The 19,756-nt window shown below is 37.1% G+C and overlaps 1 protein-coding gene across 1 annotated transcript in view; it reads left to right on the forward strand.

The window, feature by feature from the left end:
• LOC118439407 (neuroligin-1-like) overlaps positions 1 to 19,756 on the forward strand; it is a 108,557-nt gene that overhangs the window by 57,949 nt on the left and 30,852 nt on the right. The window contains exons 2-3 of the mRNA XM_035860699.1: positions 3,883 to 4,289; positions 15,994 to 16,275. Coding sequence (XP_035716592.1) covers positions 4,064 to 4,289; positions 15,994 to 16,275 — 508 coding nt within the window. The 5' untranslated portion in view covers positions 3,883 to 4,063. The remainder of the gene's footprint in view (positions 1 to 3,882; positions 4,290 to 15,993; positions 16,276 to 19,756) is intronic.

The following is a 19,756-nucleotide window of genomic DNA, read 5'->3' on the forward strand; positions in this document are numbered from 1 at the left end:
TAAATACAGAGGACTCCGACTAATGCTTTAAGTTGCCTCTCATCTCGAAATTTGCCCGCTTTCGCTCCCTCACTAACGGAGTGAACGTGATGAAATTAAGTGTAATTCCAGGAAAACACTTCCCACTAATGGAATCCAACGCAAGGTGCAATCATATTAAGCAGAAAAGTTACCCCCTGTCGGATGAGTGATGGTAAAAAAAATCAGAGAAACTTGCTAAAATCACCGAATTTGGGAAGAATTGGGATTTTGGAATAATCTTGGACTCTCATATTTGCAACTTTTCCTACATTCTATGTTGCACACCAATGGTTGTGCAATAAGCTGTGTACCCTGTTTTTTTGCATGTCGTTTTCACATTTGGCAAAGATTAACTGCATAATTACTAATTATTACGTATGCTTTTTTTAATCGTGCAACGAATTAATTGCAGGTCGTGGTTGTTGCTTAATGCAAGTTTTTATAATCTGATTTTTCCAGATTTTTACAAGTGTGTAAAAATATGTGCAAACTTAAAGATTTGACTTAAAATTTTCTCCTCTAAAGAATAATAAACTATTCACCACTAAATTCAAATTTGTTACCATTGGAACATACAGTGTCAATTAATTCCACATGCGTACTAACTTTCACTAGTTAAACTTTGTAGGAGAGAATAGTGGAATTTGGTGGTTGCAAAAGAGAGCAAGGATAGGAAGCAGGGCGGTTAGCCTAGTGGTAAGGTGTTCTCCCGGCATGAGAAAGACGTGGGGTTCGATTCCTCACACCACACTTCCTTCTTATTTTTGCTCTCAACGCGTGTGCAATTCACCGAAAATCCCACAACTTTCACTAGTGGACTTAACCTAATTTCTTCTCCCCAAAAATAAATTTTTAATCAATACATCGCACTTTCCCCGAAATTAGAACAATGTGAAAGTGAAATGAAACTGTTGTACATTTCGTCGTCCAAAGTACACGTCTCGTTTTAAGAGGCCGGATTATTTCGTTGTTTGGTCTTCTCCTCAACGCGTAATCTTGTAAACTTGTTTGGAAGGTGGACGAGGAGGACAAAGTAATTTCTCGTGTCTCTAATTTTCACAAGACCAAGAAAACCCCAATGGTAATGATATTACTACTTTGGCGAGAGAGAAAGTGGGAGAAATTACGAGACCTACCTGTAGATCCAGGGATTGGATTAGACTCGAAACTTGGAGAAAGTTTCTTCGTCTTGCCCGTAAAATGGCCGAGCAGGAAAGAGACATTCCTTTGTTGTAAATTAATCGTGTTGTTTCTCCTGTTGTATTTAAATAATGAAGGAAGAAAGCACAGTTTGTTGCACTTTTGTCCGATGCGGAGTCGTCTTTGTGATCATAAATTTAGATCTTCCAAGCTGTCTTGCCCTTCATATTTGCGAAATAGGTTTGATTTTTATGTAAATTAGTAAACTATCAACGGTGACAAGCGTATCCGCTCACGGACAATTAGACCTGAAAAGAGGACTGTCCACCTGGAAAATGTGCATGTTAAATTACTGACAAAAATATTATTGGTCGCACGAGTAGATTATAAATTCTATCGATGAAAAATAAAATTTCCTAAGGTTGAATTTTAACGCCGTTTTTAAAAAAAGGAAGAAAAATTAGTATCCCTTAATGGGTCACAGATTCTTCAGTATTATTTCCAATGATAATGTACTAATTGCATTAACCGCAAATAACCCCCACCACCAGCGACCTCTTATGGCGAGTAGAATCAACAACTCGAGCTCCTCTCTTCCTATCCTAACACATGTTAAACAATTCTACTGTGATTTTTGCAAAAATACAATTCTCGACCAATTTGAAGGTATTTTAATGTTCAACATCTCAAATTGTCCACGAGAGGATGCACTACAATTTTGTTAGACGATTTGTTGGAATCTTGTTTCCATCAAGTTCCACCACAATTATAAACTTTGCATTGGTGTAGAAATTATTAGAAACAAAAATCTAACAAATTGTCTAACCGAATTGTAGTGTATCCTCTCGTGGACAATTTGAGATGTTGAACATCAAAATATCTTCAAAATTGAGCGAGAATTGTAATTTTTTGTAAAACTCACGGCAGAGTTATATAGCATGTGTTAGCAGAGGGGGAGAAAAGCTCGCGTTGTAGACTCAACTCGTGTTGTATTTCAATCGAATTTACGGTTGTGCAACTGCGCGCCATCTGCGGACACTGCAGCCATCGAAAGTTAAAAGTCTTTGTCACTTGCAGCGATTGGGACAATTATGGTTATGGCTGGCCTCCGTACCATGCACTCTTAAAGACAAATATCAATGTGGCTTTAATGGTTAATCGATTTCTCTACTTTTTAGAAATTACAAGTAAAGTACATCATAAAATGCATTAAAATACAAACAATTTTATTTTATTTTCCAGTTACAGATTTTCTAGTCATCTATCACCGCAAAGGATCAAACTTTAATCAATTATTTAAACTGTAAAGTTTCCAAAGGTGACACGTGTACATGACACGTGTGTCATCATTACTAACGCCAAGCCGAATCCATTTGTGCCGTGTCCTCTCCGTCGTATTTGCAAATCTGATTCCCCTGCTAAATTTGATATATGGTCGCAAAAACCATGGTACCTTTTGCTACCGACTTGGTAAAAATTATTTTCGCAGAGGGTTTTAACAATAATTGTGAACCAAATTCAAATTTGTTCCCAGCCGGGAAATAATTACACCGAAGAGTGATAAGTATGTTTAACAAAGACTTTCGTCCTCAAGTTCCTAGAATAATACAATTTTGGACACCTATGGTTTCACAATATTGTAGACGTTGTGAAACAGAAAAGCTCTAACGGTGTCCGGCATTCTGCGAATAATCATATAGTCATATCCGAAAAATGTTTACGTCCGCACATGACGGTCCGCAAATGATTGCCTGCAGTTTACCAAAAATGATAATCCCGGGTTGGCCATCTATGGATATGGCACGCGGCTGAAAGTTTGCTTTCGATTTCGGATTTAAAAGTACGATGCGGAAATTTAAAACGGAAACTGCAGTAAATTATTTTATTGAAATTTCATACTTTTGCGTCGATATAACAAATTGATCAATTATTAATATAGAATATAGATTACATATTATTAAGGGGTGAAAGCCCTTTATAAGATCGTTATGTCCGTCTGTCCGTCCATCCGTCTGTCGGTCCGTAGCTCCGATAACTTTTGAACGAAAAGACATAGACACTTGAAATTTTGAACGTAAACTCCTAACGTCAATGGACAGGACGAGTTCGAAGATGGTCACTGTGACATCGTCACCTGTGACGATGACGTCGACACGGTGACGAAAAGTGACGAAAAAGTGTCACGTGTCAGTTTTGGCATGTGACACATCATTTTTAACTAATTCTCAACGAGGAATTCGAAAATTCAGGTCATTTTGCGATTGGACGTCACCTGTGACGATGACATCGTCACAGTGACGAAAAGTGACGAAAAAGTGTCACTTGTCAGTTTTGACATGTGACACGTCATTTTTAACTATTTTTCAATGTCAAATTCAATGGTGACCTCCATTTTGACCTCAGAGGTCATGTAAAGGTCATAGGACATATCTATTTCAATTTCAACTGAAATTCAACCCCGAATTCAATGGTGACCTCCATTTTGACCTCAGAGGTCATATAAAGGTCACATAAGGGTTATCAACTCTTAAATTTGACACAAATAAGACAGAAAAGTCGAAAACACGTCAGAAGTGTCAATCTTAACAAATTTTCGAACAATTTGATATTCACATTGACGTATGACACTCCTTTCACCGCTTCGTTACATGCGTTGTAACGGTTTATTATAGATCATTCTGGCTCTGCAGTTGACTAATATTTGTGTTTATGTAATTACAGATTTTCCAAACTAGCGCCACCCTTGGACTTGTTGGATTAAAAAATTTCCACAAATTGCGAAAATTCTAAAAAATGTGTGCAGTGAAAGTGCCCCAGTGAAACTTCTCCACAAATCCTGCCATTTCCACCCAATTTCAAACCTCCATCTCGACACCCGTCCCTGGAGGATGCAAGCTTGGACATGGTCAGCTTCTCGTGGGCCGTGACCTCACCACGACGGCGAGGTCACTGTAACACTCTCACCTCGAAAACCACCCTCGTTCCCGTCCTCCTCGTGCTCCTCACCTTCCTCTTGACCGAGTCTCACTCCGCGTCGTCATCCTCATCGTCACCCATCGTCACGACGAAATATGGACCTTTGAAAGGTGTCCGGTTGCAGTTCAGCTCCAGCTCGGCGCGACATTTGGGTAATTTTTCCCACTTTTCTTAAAACTTTTTTCACGAACAGGAAAGTTGTCGAGCTAATTAAATTGCTTGCCTACCGGTGATCGACACCGTCAAGGAGTTGATAATGAATCGCGAGGGGAAAGTCGTCCAGGAAGTTTTGTGTAATGAATGAAGTGGCAATTTCGCCGGGTTTTTGAGCGAGAAAGTAATTTGATCCGGGTCCAGAAGAGCGAAATCTATCGTGCGCCTTGTTCCAAGGAGAAAGTCGGAGAAAGCTGAAAAGTTAGGAATGCTGATCTGACGAAGACTTCACTTTTTTACAGAGTTGTAATGATCTCGAGATATTGTAGGGATGGATTTCAGAATGAGAATTTTCTGCGAGGTGTCTGCCTTCGTTTGAGCTTTGTTTTTGGGAAGAAAGAGGATTTTGTTATCGGCGGAATAAATACGAAGAGTCGGATTCATCATGAAATTGAAAGAGTGGATCATGAAAACTTGTTATTTTTGAGGGATTGATTTTGAGTGGGATTTTGCTTTTGTGGAATTGCGAGGATTGGATTTGAAAGGAAATGCGAGATGAAATTTTTCAGAGATAAATTTAGATGAGTAACTATGTGAAGGGAAATAATACGCATTTAGGTTTCGTTAGACTAAAAATGTGGATTTGGTGCATAACTGTTTTGTTATTGGTTAACTGTAGCTCGAATAATTCCGTAAAAAATCGTGCCAGGTAAATTTTCGACTAAGTTTGAAAATATTTTTCCATTTCATTAATTAATCTTTTAGGGTCATTAAATTGATTGTGTCAATCGAATTGGTAAAAGTACTACAAATTATTACGCACAAAAGAAGTGGATTAAGCCGGTATAATAATACTGTAACTGATAAATTTCAATACTCGTGCCCCAGTAACAAATTATCTAGTGTGTAGTCACAAAAAATTGCAAGCAGTACAAAAAACGTTAATTGTTTCCTGCTGGCATGAAAATGCATCCAGGATTTGAAGGACGGATTGGGGGCCATTAGCAGAAAAAGGACGGCTCCGTTACATAATCTCGAGAAGAAGGAAATGGTCCGACAAAACAATTACTTTGTTGGTTTTGGGTCATCTTCCTAACGACTGTTTGTCCGCTGGAATAGAGGATCATTTACAGGTCCAGACTCTTCCTCAGGGTTCCCATCATGTTTTTTTCTCTTAGGAATCGACATGTTTTCAGCGTTTTTTATGCATTTTTGTAACCGAACTAATAGTAAGAGATCGCTCTGGGAAACTTTGTTACAAAATATCATGCAATTTATCCATTCTATTTCTGCATGTGCAAAGAACATATGATTTTTCTTAGTCACATTGCTTTACTAAATTTTGACAAGTTTTGCTCTTTCTTACTGCATGATTTTTATGCCATTTCGAAATTCTGAATGACAGTTTACGCACACCTCCAGGTAGACGATCTGCGTTAACCCTAAAATATTAGCACATAATTACACGTTTAGTGAAGTACTACATTCTTTTACAAACCCTGGAGACCAATGTCCTGAATTGCTTTATAACTTCGGAAGATAATCCTTCGTAGATTAGATAACCATGACCGGATATTAAGAATCGATGCAACTACTGCCACCACACTCTAAGAAACCCGGTAACTACGTTATTACCAGGAGGAGTATCTGTGACTCTACCGAATGGTAATTAATTTATTATTGAGTGGTAGACATTTTGTTACCAACTGGTAATATTTTCAAATTTCGCGACCGGGGTTATTACCGGTTTGGTAACAAAATGTCTACCACTCAATAATAAATTAGTTACCATTCGGTAGAGTCACATAGATACTCCGCCTGGTAATAACTTAGTTACCGGGTTTCTTAGAGTGCATGTTTGTTTTGTATATTGCTGTACACATTACTTTACCCATTTCTTTATGAGGTCGACATTCTTTTGTAAAATTGAGACGGAAGGTTGCATCAAATTTGTATAAAAATAGTGACAAAGATGAAGTTCTGCTTACAATGTAATAAGAACTGGGCGAAATTGTTTGCAAAAACGTCCCAGAATTTAATTCAGAGTTGATTCTTAAGTTTCTTTTGTTTACAAAAGTTCAACATTGTTTAAGCTACACAACTTTGTTTATGCAAAATTTAATCGAACTTATCACCGTCTTTTTCCCCCAGGGTAAATAAAAACCATACAATTCCAGTTTATCGGTTACATAATCATAATGCTATCTTTCTTCTGAATCAACTTTCTCCTTAGTTAAATAAGCTTTTCCGTAAAATATATTCAAAACCATCAAAAACTAAAATTCTATTTCTAGAAAAATTTAATCCAGCTTACGCAAATATTAGATCATCCAGTTCAAAAAAGTACTCTCCACCCACTCAATTTTGCCCAAACTTTGAGTCTCAAGTGCGAGTGAAAGTCTGTCCAATATTACCTCACCCTCCTCAAAAAGAATTGGGATTAACAATGGACATTTTAAGAAAAAACGATTATCCAAACAAGTTAATTAAGAATAGATTGGATATAGTAAAAAGAAAAGCAGAACTAAATTTTCCAAAAAAAGATCCGGAGTTTGAAAAAATTTTACCTTATGCTGGAGATGTAACTACGAAAATAGCTAAATTCTTGAGAAGAAAATTGGAAATAGAACTTGGATATTACCCTGGGACTAAACTAAGCTCTCTTATATGTAACACAAAAGAAAAACCTCCCAACACCAAAGCTCGAGTCTACAATTTCAAGTGTAAACTCATCTAAATATTTTGGAGAAACTCAAAGAGATTGAGAAGAGATTTGCAGAACATCAATCCGACATACGCAGAGCTGTAACAACTTCTCCTGTATCATTACACATGGCAGAAAATGACCATCAAGTAGACACAACTTCTGTCAAATTAATTATGAAGGAGAAAAGACGCTATTTCCGGAAGTTTAAGGAAGCATTATGCATACGCAGCACAGAAGAAAAAATGAATAACTCTCAAGGAATGCATATCAACCCTATATGGTGCTCAGCACTCGTCACTTTTTTAAATTATCAATCGCCATAATCACCAAAACTGCACTTCATTAATCCCAAAAAACAAATATGTATGTACTTCGCCATTTATGATTTGTCCCCAATTTATGACCTGATGAAGGTATCTGTATGTGCCGAAAGCTTGTCAATAAACTCAATTTCAAAAATATGTCCTCCAACGCCGATCAATCAAATTATATATATAATTATATACGAAGTAATGAGAGAAGTGAGAGTAAGATTTTACTATCACTTCTCTCGCTACCCTTTTTTATGTCCTAATTTTTCAAACTGAGTTTTTAAACGCTTTTGAGGACTTGATTTCTAAAAACCATACAGTTTTATTTATACTCGACCAAGCTTTCTACAACGAATGTTGTCTTCATCAGGGTCACAAATATATATTGTTTTCTGACAGAACACTACTTCAAAAACTTTTGACTAAATTACAATAGTTTCCCTAGGAAATTTTATGGATTTTTTATTAGAGGAAAAATAGTTGGTAACCAAATAGGGTGTATTTTCCTCCCATCCTTGATGTTCATGCTAGATGGATTTTTCTTAATATACAATGCTTCTTTAATTTTTCGATGGTAAAATAATTTTATAATTTTATAATTTTATAATTTTTCAAATTTGTTTCCACCTGAAGATTTGTAAAATACAGGCAAAACATCAGTGGTATTCACAGTAACCGATTTTTGCGATTATAATCATTATCGATTATAATCACCCAAAAATTTTCTATGGGTAAAAATAAACCAATGTGATTATAATCGTCAAAAAAATAATCCTCTCGGAGAACGATTATTTGGATTATAATCCTTGATCCAAATGCAATTTTTTTAAAGCGTCCGAAAAATAGCTGTTGCTATGATACTATTTAATGAATCCTGCTGGAGATTTTAGGCAAAATAATCAAAATACAACAATAATCTGGTGCGTTCATGGTATATGATTATAATCGATTGTGATTATAATCGTCCTCACGATTATAATCGGTTACTGTGAATACCACTATTGTTTGTAGGGGGTTAGAAATTTGAAAAAAACTATCAAAACCTAGAGTTGAAAAATTATTTTAAACTATTTAAGGGCTTTGTTTTTACTTCTAAAAAAAGGAAGCTATTCGAAATGAAAATGAAATCATAATTTTTGGAAGTGAATGCCAATTTGCATAAAAAATCTGCATTCTACAGGTACAATTTTACAAAAATCTTAATCATTAATCCATTCGAATACGATTATCGTTACATTATTTTATTCAAACATTAATTTCATAAAAACTATACCCTTCATAAATGTGTTAATAAATAAGTGCATTAGATCAATTTTGAAATTTTTTGCAACCTTCACAACTTGATGTCGCCCAGTTTCGTAACACGCGTTTAATAATAGTAACTCGTAATTTCGGGTATAACTATATTTGTAATGATAAAAATCCAACAGTTTCGATTAACAATTTCCCAGCTAGTATATCCGTTGTGTAATCAACGTATTTAGCTCGTAGAGATTAGAAAAACAGAAATGTAAAACAAGGTTAAAATATTGAAAGTTGGCATATGTTTAATTTTTCAAAACCCCTCCAAAATTTCCCTTCAAACTTAAAATTCATTCGCATCAAACTTTTACCTTCCCTAATGGAGCCTGTAACGAGTTGATGAACTCGTTTTAGCACATTTTGTTTATTTATTATTTTATTCTGTGTCCGAATTGCGGCCTGGCGTGACATGACACAAAACTCGGTGTGATCCTACCAACGTGTGCACATACGTAGCAGGATGAGAGAAAGGATAATAATCATAACCGAATAATAATAACGCAGAATGGAAGAGAAAGGAGTTGGTTGGAAAGGATGAGCAGAATGGCGGACGAAACCCCGTTTTAATATCACTCACAGCTATGCTAAACTGCAAAACCGTGTCTGAAACCGCAATGGGAGAGAGTTTAATCACATTTCATTTTCATTTGTGTCCATGTTTTCCCTGCATTCCGGGCCTCCCGCTCGTTGCGATGGTCATGCTAAATCGTGTGCGTTGTTAATGTTGCGTCATATCTTGTATCCAAAAGTGGTGGAAAACTGGAGAGGATGAGATGAGAAGCAGAGAAGAGGAAATTATGAGTGTGTTGCATGAAGAGAAAGTCAAAGCGGGAATTGTGCATACGTTTGTTTCGGAGGTAAAGTAATTGGTGAGCATTTTTTAAAGATGTGTTGAGAAAAACATTTAACAAATTCACCCATTTTTAGCTAAAAAGGTGTGATAATTTAATCGTGCAAAGATCTGGAGACTATTTTTAAATGTTTAAAATTCAGCTATTTTTGAAGTGTTAGTGTTAGTGTTAATGTTAGAAAATGTGCAGGATTTTTTTTACAAAAAGTTCCAAATTTAATCAATGTTTTTAAACACTTCAAATTCAAATATTTGAAGCAAAAACCGGTAGCAATTTTAGAAAAATAAATTTGGTAAAAATGCAAAATCTTCAAGTTGTCAAACGCCGCATTGTTTTTAATAAACTTCTGTTCTATTTCAAAATTTCTGGATAAACCTTCCCACCAATTTTTAGTCGCACGGAAAATTTACACTATATTCCTTAAAAAAAGAAAGCATAAATCACAAATATTTTTTTCTCTGGCCAGCCCACAAAATTGTATGTTTTTTTCCCTCTGTCACCCGTGACCGGAAGGAAGGAGAAGGTACAAAAAAATCAACCCTTTCCTCTCGGCGTCGATGCACTTTTTTTCTTTCGCATGAAGAAAAGTTCAACGTTGGCAGGAAGTTTGAGTTTAGGTTGGTTTGTCATTCTAATTTTGCTGCTGGGCAGTTGTGCGTTTTCTATTTGTGGTCGTGGCTGGTGGGTTGTTGTGGTCCACGTGTATGCAGAGGAGGGTCCAGTAATGGGGCCCTCGTGGCTTCTTAACTGCCGCTCAGTTCCCATTAGGAATTATTTGTTTGTGGGCTTCTCTCGTGTCCACTTTGGGACCGTCGACTCCCTTTTTAATGGGAGAAAGACACCCTTAAAAAATTTGGAGGTTTAGTATAAACTGTATCGACGGATAAATTTCTGCCAATTCCGATTAGTTACAAAATTGGGAGGGACCAATTTGTAAAATAAATAACCGTTCGGTGCCACAATTTTGCCGGTAAAGAAGTTAAAAATGGCCGGTAACAAAGTTTTGTTTGACTTACTCAAAACGAAATAACAGAAAATGATTTACTTCAACGTCTTGTATTGTATTGTAAACCTTTATTCAACTGTCATAATAATAGGAATTTTAAATGAAATGATACAATTTTTGGAATTTAAATTTGTATCTAAATTTTTCAAATTTGCTTTAAATTTACACCCCAGTTTCCAAAATTATCCCACAAAGAGTCATAATTCTCTCTTAAATTAGTCCATTCACTGGAGAATCACGTCATCAGTTGGTGAAAGCACGGCACGACGACTTTCTCCTCCGCTAATTGTTCCCATCCAGACGATATCCAAATCCGAAATGGAAACGAGGCGGGCTAAGCTCTTACGCTCGTCGTTACAATGTCATCCAATAATTCCGAATTAAACGTGGATGGCTGGAAATGAAGGAATAAACGGAAATTGTTATGGCCCATCTTCATCCATTTTAGGCCAGTAAAATTAAATTTAGTTGGGAGAAATATTATTTACGGACATTGTGGATGTACAATTAAGAAAAACTTTATTGTTTTCTAAATGGTGTCAAGCTTTCGATCTCGAATTGTGATCGTCTTCAGGACGGAAAATATTACAAATCGATTATTATTATTCCCACAGACTTGAAATTTAAAATTTAAATAATTTATGATTGCTTGATACGTGGAACCAATAGCGACGACCAAATTGGGTTAATCTCCATGCCGGAGTCCTTGTTCATTGTGTTGGGGGTCTTTTGTATGTACAGAGCCTCCATGAATTTTCTGTGAAAATATCTTAGTTCATGAAAAATTAAACTTGCTGAGTTAAAATTGATATCATGTTGTGGAAATTCTATCTTGTGTGTTGCAACTGCTGAGTTTTCTTTTCGTTTTTCGGTGTCCTTGATGTGCTCCTTTACTCGTGTTTTGAATGGACGAGATGTCTCACCAATGTAGGTGCTAGTACAAGAGCATGTAATTTTGTAGACACCAACTGCATCTGTCTGAGTTTTCTCTTTGTGGTTGCATAACATATTCTTCAGTTTTCTTCCAGGAATATAGCCAAATTCACAATTAAGTGTTCGTCGTAAGTACTGGGTCAGTCTGTATGTTATTGGACCCATATACGGCAGAATCATCCGTGGCTTTTTGTCATTATTAGGGTTGTCTGAATTTTGATTGGAATTTGCAATTTTCATTCTCATTTTTTCAATACGCATCTTGATTAAAGACTTCGGATAGTTGTTTTTTATCAGAGTCATCATGATGTGGTCCAACTCTTGATCTAGGAATTCTTGGTCACAAATGACGAGCGCTCTGAAAACTAAAGCGTCTATTACTGATAATTTATGAGAGTAATGGTGGTAAGATTCATAATTCAAATAACGGCCGGTATGTGTTGGTTTCCTGTATATATTTCTGTGGAAAGCGCCATTGTCGTCTTTGATTAGGAGTACATCTAAAAACGGTATCTGGTTATTATCTTCTTCCTCGATGGTGAATTGAATGGAAGGATGATATGAGTTCATGATACTCAAAAGTTGGTCTATGTAGTCCTTGTGGATGCATACTAAGCAGTCCTCTACATATCTCTTGAAAAATTCGATGTTTGGGTTGTTGATAATTATTTCTTTTTCTAGAGATTGAAGGAAAAACTCCGCAAAAATTGGGGATAATGGGCTGCCCATTGGTGTTCCGTCCGATAATTTGTAGAAACGCGAGTTCCACGAGAAATAGTTTGATTTCATGCATAGTGATATTAGTTTGATAAGGTCCTCTTTTGTGAGACTGGTGTACGTTTGCCAAGCTTGGGATTCTGAAAGCCGAGTTTTGATGTAGTTAAGGGTTTCTTGTAGGGGTACTTTGGTGAACAGGGATACCACGTCGAAGGATACGAGTTTGTAATTTTTAGGGACACGAAATCCTTTAATATCCTTCGCGAAACTGTACGAATTTCTGAGGGATGTGGGAAATTGACCTGTGATTGGCTTGAGAATCTTGTTGAGGAAGAACGATAAATTATAAAGGGGTGAATTTCTGAAATCAACTATTGGGCGTAGTGGAGCTCCTTGTTTATGGATTTTGGGAAGGCCGTAGAAATTTGGACATTTGTGATTTCCTCTGGTTATTGTGTCATATTCTGATTTTGATATCCTTTTAAGCTTGAGCAGATTTTTACAAGTATCTTTGAGTTCTTTTGATAGAGCTGAAGTGGGATCACCTGATAAACTTTCATATATAGGGTCGCACAGGAGGGTTTCAATTTTAGAGTTGTAATCGACTTTATTAAGGATGACGGTCGCGTTTCCTTTGTCAGCAGGGCAGATTACAATTGAAGGGTCACTTTTTATGGATTTGGTTTGTTGAGAAATCCAAGCACAGTTTTTTCTTTTTGGATATTCTTTGTTTCGTTCTGATTTTATGATGGCAGCAATATCAGATCGAATCTTATTTTTCGCATGTTCAGTGACTTCGAAATCTTTAAGACACAGCTCGATGTTGATTCCAGCTTCAACGAGTGATTGCTGGTGGTGTTTTGTGGGGATGGCATAGTTGAGACCCAATTCAAAGATTTTCTCCTCTTGTGGGGTGATTTTTCTTGATGATAAGTTTATGACACTGGATTTGTTGGAAATAGTGTGAACGCGGTGTGTGGATTGGGAATTTTGGATTAGTGTGGGACTCATTTTTTTTCATTAGGTGGTCAAATTTTGTTCTTTGGCGTTGCTTGATGATGTCGTTGTAGCTGCCTTTTCTCTTTTCCAAAAGTGAGTTAAAGTGTTGTAGTAGCTCTGGTGAGAGGAGAGTTAATTTTTGATGTAAACTGTCCAGAGTTTTTTTAATTTCGTTGAGTTGGGCAAATTTGTAGTTAATATGAAGTTTTAAAAAAGAGGTTTCCGTTTTTTATAGAAACGAATGACTTTGATGGAGGTATTTCCAGTTATTTTTAATCTTCAGACCATTGGGAACAATATTAAATGATTTGCATCTTTCAAAAATATTGTATCATTTCTTATCTTGATCTTCTTCATCTCTTGTTTTTCGTATTGAAGAATATCCATCAGCATAGACTCGCCGTGTTGTCTTTTTATGAGTAGTTTTAAGGTCTTCCATCCACAGAATTCAAAATTGGGAGAAATATTATTTACGGACATTGTGGATGTACAATTGAGAAAAACTTTACTGTTTTCTAAATGGTGTCAAGCTTTCGATCTCGAATTGTGATCGTCTTCAGGACGGAAAATATTACAAATCGATTATTATTATTCCCACAGACTTGAAATTTAAAATTTAAATAATTTATGATTGCTTGATAAGTGGAACCAATAGCGACGACCAAATTGGGTTAATCTCCATGCCGGAGTCCTTGTTCATTGTGTTGGGAGTCTTTTGTATGTACAGAGCCTCCATGAAATTTAGTTGCTTATTCGGGTTTATGTGCAGAGATAGTTCTCCGTTTACTGCGTGTATTCACACTGTAAATAATTCAGTGACAAAATTTTACTCCAAAAACAGTGGCTATCAATTTGTGGTATTAAATTGTCACGAACTGATGAAAAATTTGAATTTCGCTGTAAATACATGCATATTTTCAGGTCATCGTGATTAGTATACCTTACGTAATAAAAATACAAAATATGCATCATTACTTTAACACCAGAATCAGTATTTTTCAGAAGTATAGATAGTAAACGTAAACTTCAGTTTAGATAATTTTTTTGGTATTGTTTTTTTAGTATTGAAATTAAAATCCAACTGAAAAATATTTGAGTTTTAAATAAATTTCTCCAGTTTCTTCAGACGATTGTTTTTTTTTGCAAAACGAGCAAGTCTTTCGAACTTTACAAATTTTGCCCCGCTTTCATGAATTTACGAAAAAAGAGGCTTTATTTCAAAAATTAATTTGCTTAAGCACGAAAGATATATACTGCTTAGTATTAGAAAATTACAACTTTTGTTCAATTTTTCCACATCCTTAATTAGATTGTTATGAATTTCCAAAAACTAAGAAACAATTCTTCCAAAAATCTTGTGACGAATTTTTCATTTTGTTCCACGTCTTGAAAATGAATGGCAGATAGCATTTGAAATATTGAGAATACAAAAAAAATTTATTCTTTTTTTCCCAATAAAACTCCTTGTAATCCTAGTATTGAATCCTTAATTACAACGCATTTGCAAAATATTGGCAAGAATATGGTAAGCCCGTCTCCCGCCGGGCGAGAGCTCACCTGATTTTCATGAAGATTGAGTGGGATTTTGTGCATAATTGCGCAGAATTATTTTTTTTATTATACCTCTGATTAACTGGACATGTCTAGTGGAAAGAAACGTGAAAGTAACTGTTCCGCGCGGTGGGAGCAAAAGTGACATCCACTTAATTTTACCTTCACTTTAAAGTACAGGGTCCATGATAACCAATATAACTATTATTAGATAACCGGTCACGATAATAATTCCTAAAGGACCATCGTCAGACAACCATTGCCAGATAACCACTATCAGATAACAAATCACAGATGAGTTGTGTCACGTCACAGCTCAATAGTTCCAGTCCCAACATGACACAACTCTTCGACCCTGTGCTGTGCGCACAGCCCAGCACAGCACAGCTCAAAAGTCTCAGTCCCAACGTGACACAACTCTTCGACCCTGTGCTGTGCGCACAGCCCAGCACAGCACAGCTCAAAAGTCTCAGTCCCAACGTGACACAACTCTTCGACCCTGTGCTGTGCTGTGCGCACAGCCCAGCACAGCTCAAAACTCTCAGTCCCAACGTGACACAACTCTTCGACCCTGTGCTGTGCGCACAGCCCAGCACAGCACAGCTCAAAAGTCTCAGTCCCAACGTGACACAACTCTTCGACCCTGTGCTGTGCGCACAGCCCAGCACAGCACAGCTCAAAAGTCTCAGTCCCAACGTGACACAACTCTTCGACCCTGTGCTGTGCGCACAGCCCAGCACAGCACAGCTCAATAGTCTCAGTCCCAATGTGACACAACTCTTCGACCCTGTGCTGTGCGCACAGCCCGGCACAGCACAATAGCTCCAGTTCCAACGTGATACAACTTGTGGACCCTGTGCAGTGCACACAGAACAGCACCGACAACTTCATCACAGATCGATGAATTGTTTCAGGTCACAAAAGTTACTATTGTGCTGTGCGTACATCTGGGGTGATTATCTTAGATTGTTATCTGGAGGTGATTATCTTAGATGGTTATCTGGGGGTGGTTATCGTAGATGGTTATCTGGGGGTAGTTATCTTAGATGGTTATCTGGGGGTAGTTATCTGGGGGTGCTCTCAGGAGGTGGTTATCAGGGGGTGCTTGTCAGACGGCGGCTATCTGGGGGTAGTTATTCTTAAAAATTAAGAATTTAATTTGAATTCTCGCGCCATTCGAAACTTTACTTTCTCCACTTTCACTCTGTTGCCGACAAATTACTTTCACTTCCGTTGCAGACAAACATTTCCAGCTTATAATATGAAATATGATTTCTCGGATAAAAAAATGTAACTTTTAACGAATTTTTCGATTTTTTTCTACAGATCCGGTCACTGCTTATCTTGGGATTCCGTACGCGTCTCCACCGATAAATGCGTACCGGTTCATGCCGCCAGTGGCTCCCCTGCCATGGCGGGAAGCTCGACCCGCGACGACACCACCGCCCGCGTGTCCGCAACGCTTCCCGGACATTTCGAACCGGACGCGGGCGCTGGAAAAGATGACGGAGCGACGCTACCTTTTTCTCTCGAAGCTTATTCCACATCTTGCCAATCAGAGTGAAGACTGTCTTTATCTCAACTTTTACGTTCCAACAAGTCCCCCAGGTAAGCCCCGTTTTATTAAGGGGTGAAAGCCCTTTATAAGATCGTTATGTCCGTCTGTCCGTCCGTCCGTCTGTCCGTCCGTCCGTCTGTCTGTCCGTAGCTCCGATAACTTTTGAACGAAAAGACATAGAGACTTGAAATTTTGAACGTAAACTCCTAACGTCAATTGACAGGACGAGTTCGAAGATGGACACTGTGACATCGTCACCTGTGACGATGACGTCGTCCCAGTGACGAAAAGTGACGAAAAAGTGTCACGTGTCAGTTTTGGCATGTGACACATCATTTTTAACTATTTTTCAATGAGGAATTCGAAAATTCATGTCCTTTTGTGTTTGGACGTAACCTGTGACGATGACATCGTCACAGTGACGAAAAGTGACGAAAAAGTGTCACTTGTCAGTTTTGACATGTGACACGTCATTTTTAACTATTTTTCAATGTCAAATTCAATGGTGACCTCCATTTTGACCTCAGAGGTCATGTAAAGGTCATAGGACATATCTATTTCAATTTCAACTGAAATTTAACCCCGAATTCAATGGTGACCTCCATTTTGACCTCAGAGGTCATATAAAGGTCACATAAGGGTTATCAACTGTTAAATTTGACACAAATAAGACAAAAAAGTCGAAAACACGTCAGAAGTGTCAATCTTAACAAATTTTCGAACAATTTGATATTCACATTGACGTATGACACTCCTTTCACCCCTTGGTTACATGCGTTGTAACGATTTATTTAAATTATAACAAAAATTTACGCTATTTTAGGCTTGGAAAGTTTGCAAAACTATGAGGGTATTCATTACTAATTCTCATCGTAATATGATTTTGAAAAAAAATATTGCGAACCAAACACTGGAGATGCGCAACTACGCAAATTCAATTGAAGCCAAAATTAGATAGATATTTTGATATGAAATTAACATAAATCAATGTAGTTAGATGCATGAATGATGTAAAATTATTGTGAACAATTCACGAAGGTAGGTGAAAAGTTTGAAAATACAAGAGTAATTTACAAACTAGTCATAATTAGTGTTTTACGGATCTAAGACAAAAATCGCCAATGTTACTTTAATATTAAACATCATTCATTTCGGCGTCATTCTTATACATTTTTGTTAAAAAATAATTATGAAATTCAAACAAACTTTTATAATCGCGTATAAAACGATGTTACAAATTATCGTTTTTACGGAATAAACGGACGTCCTCCATCTTTTTAAGGCTGAAATACTTTTATATGCAATCTGATTTTTCACCGTTACTTTGTAAACAACTATGCTCTGTAAATTTGTATATGGACACAATTTACACTATTTGTGTAATTCCAGATATTCATGTGAATTGGTAATATGCATAGTTTTTTCATCGAAATGGATATGTTTTACTATTACAACGCCCAAACTTAATAAGTTGGATTTATCGATGACATATTACGATTTAGGCTGTGGCCATTACGTTACAAAATAAATTGTAAACTTTGTTGCAGAACAAGTTTTATACGAAAATAATTAAAAGATTTAGAATCATTATGAGCATAATTTCCACTAATTGAATAAAAATAAAGTTTTTCGTCCCTCCGTTAATAATGAGAAATGGATTAATAAACGGACCCTACGGAGAATCGATTTGATTTTTGCGGATTTCCTAGGCCCAACGATCGCTATACTTTCGATGCTTAAATTAACCTGGGAACTTCTTTTTGTTCTCCTATCCAATTAAGCGATTTGAAATTTGTCGATTAGAAATCGAGAAATATGACGAGTAATGACACCGAAAGAATTAAATTACCGTGTAAAGGAAGGCTTAAACGTATTCAGGTAAAAGAGTAACGTGCCGAAATTTTAAAATCTAGACTTAACCCCGGGCCCCAACCGGTCACATGTTCTGATGTTTTATACATACACCGTCTCAAAATTGAACTCACCAAAAAACTTATTTTTCGAACTTTCCCTTCTAATTAATATTTCCCCCTGAAACGCAAACTTGCCTCAAAAGAGAATAGGACACGCTTTCATTTTAACTTTGACGAAACTCATCTCATTAGTCTTTTCTCCACTAATTTATGAGTCTTCGTCGCAGAAATCAAGTAAATTTGCACCTTCCCGCTTTCCACTTGAAAGGTTTCAATTGAATTTGTGCGGCGATTGGAGAAAGCGAAAGCCAGATAAGATAATCGGTTAAGAGAAAAGGTGAAAAATGATGAGAGCCTCGCGAGGAATTTATTTATTTCGGGGGAAGAAAGTCAAAGTGAAAGTGGAGAATTGTGCCGAGACGGCTTAAGCTTTAACACGAGATAATGGAAGACTTCTTGAATGGTGGATTTGTAGGAGAAAGCGCTGGTGAAAGCTTGGAAAAGAGCAGGTGAGAGCAGCTCTCTCGCTTCACGGAACATATTTTTTTGAATATTTAAAGTTTTTGAAGTTTGTGACCACTCCCATAAGTGTCCGATACATCATTTTGACCATCAAGACGTTGCAAATATAAAGCTTATGGTCCAAGACAGTTTTGACCTTAATCGAGAAATCTGTGACCGTTTTTACTGGATGAAGTTGGAGTCATATTTCCTCCCCTCAGTCTTGGTAGTAGACTCTTCAGCTCAGCTTAATTCCGCCAACATCTCTAAATACACCCAGTTACATTCACGTCGGATGTGAAAATTGAAGTAAGTTCACATTACTTAAGTATATGTCCGATCGGGGGGACGCATTCCATCAAATTGGTCCCAAAGATACTGGCACTCGTCTGATTTAATTCAGGATCTGATGGGGTTCAAAAGATGTCAGGCGTAAATTGCAAAACTTGTCACTTTCGGATTGGTTTACGACAACATCGCCTCAAATGCTGCCAATGCCGTCAAGTTCACCATAAAACTTGTCATCCTCTCATTAAAAAGCTGCCGGCGGGATATAAGATTGACAATGTCATACCGGAATGGACATGCCCTCGATGTTGTGACGGGGATAGCAGCTTCAAAGATGCGTTACTGCCCCCTGCGTTTGAGGAAGAAGATACAGAAAATATCCGGCTGGATAATTCATTGGATTCATATAATTGCGAACAGTTGCCACTACCTGTGTTCACAAAAGGTCAGAAATTCGGCCATGTAAACATAAATAGTATTTTGGGCAAGATGGATGAATTTAGAAATTTTCTAATGACCCATAAATTTTGTTTTTGTGGAATAACGGAGACCAAGCTAAATCAGGATGCAATTACATCCGAATTTAATGTGGAAGGATACAAGTTTCTGCGCTTTGATCGGGAGACACGTCAAGGAGGAGGTTCGGGAATTTATATTGATGATGAAATGAGATACTTACCTCTACATTACGACGTGGGATTTCCAAGAGAAACAGAAGTAAACATTGTTCAACTCTTCCCTTCATTCACCTCGCCGATTATAGTAATATTAGTATATAACCCTCCTCATGTGAATAAGCAGGATTTTATTGATTCACTTGATTCATTAA

This window comes from Folsomia candida, unplaced genomic scaffold, assembly GCF_002217175.1.
Source record: "Folsomia candida strain VU population unplaced genomic scaffold, ASM221717v1 Fcan01_Sc035, whole genome shotgun sequence".
NCBI classification, from domain to species: domain Eukaryota; kingdom Metazoa; phylum Arthropoda; class Collembola; order Entomobryomorpha; family Isotomidae; genus Folsomia; species Folsomia candida.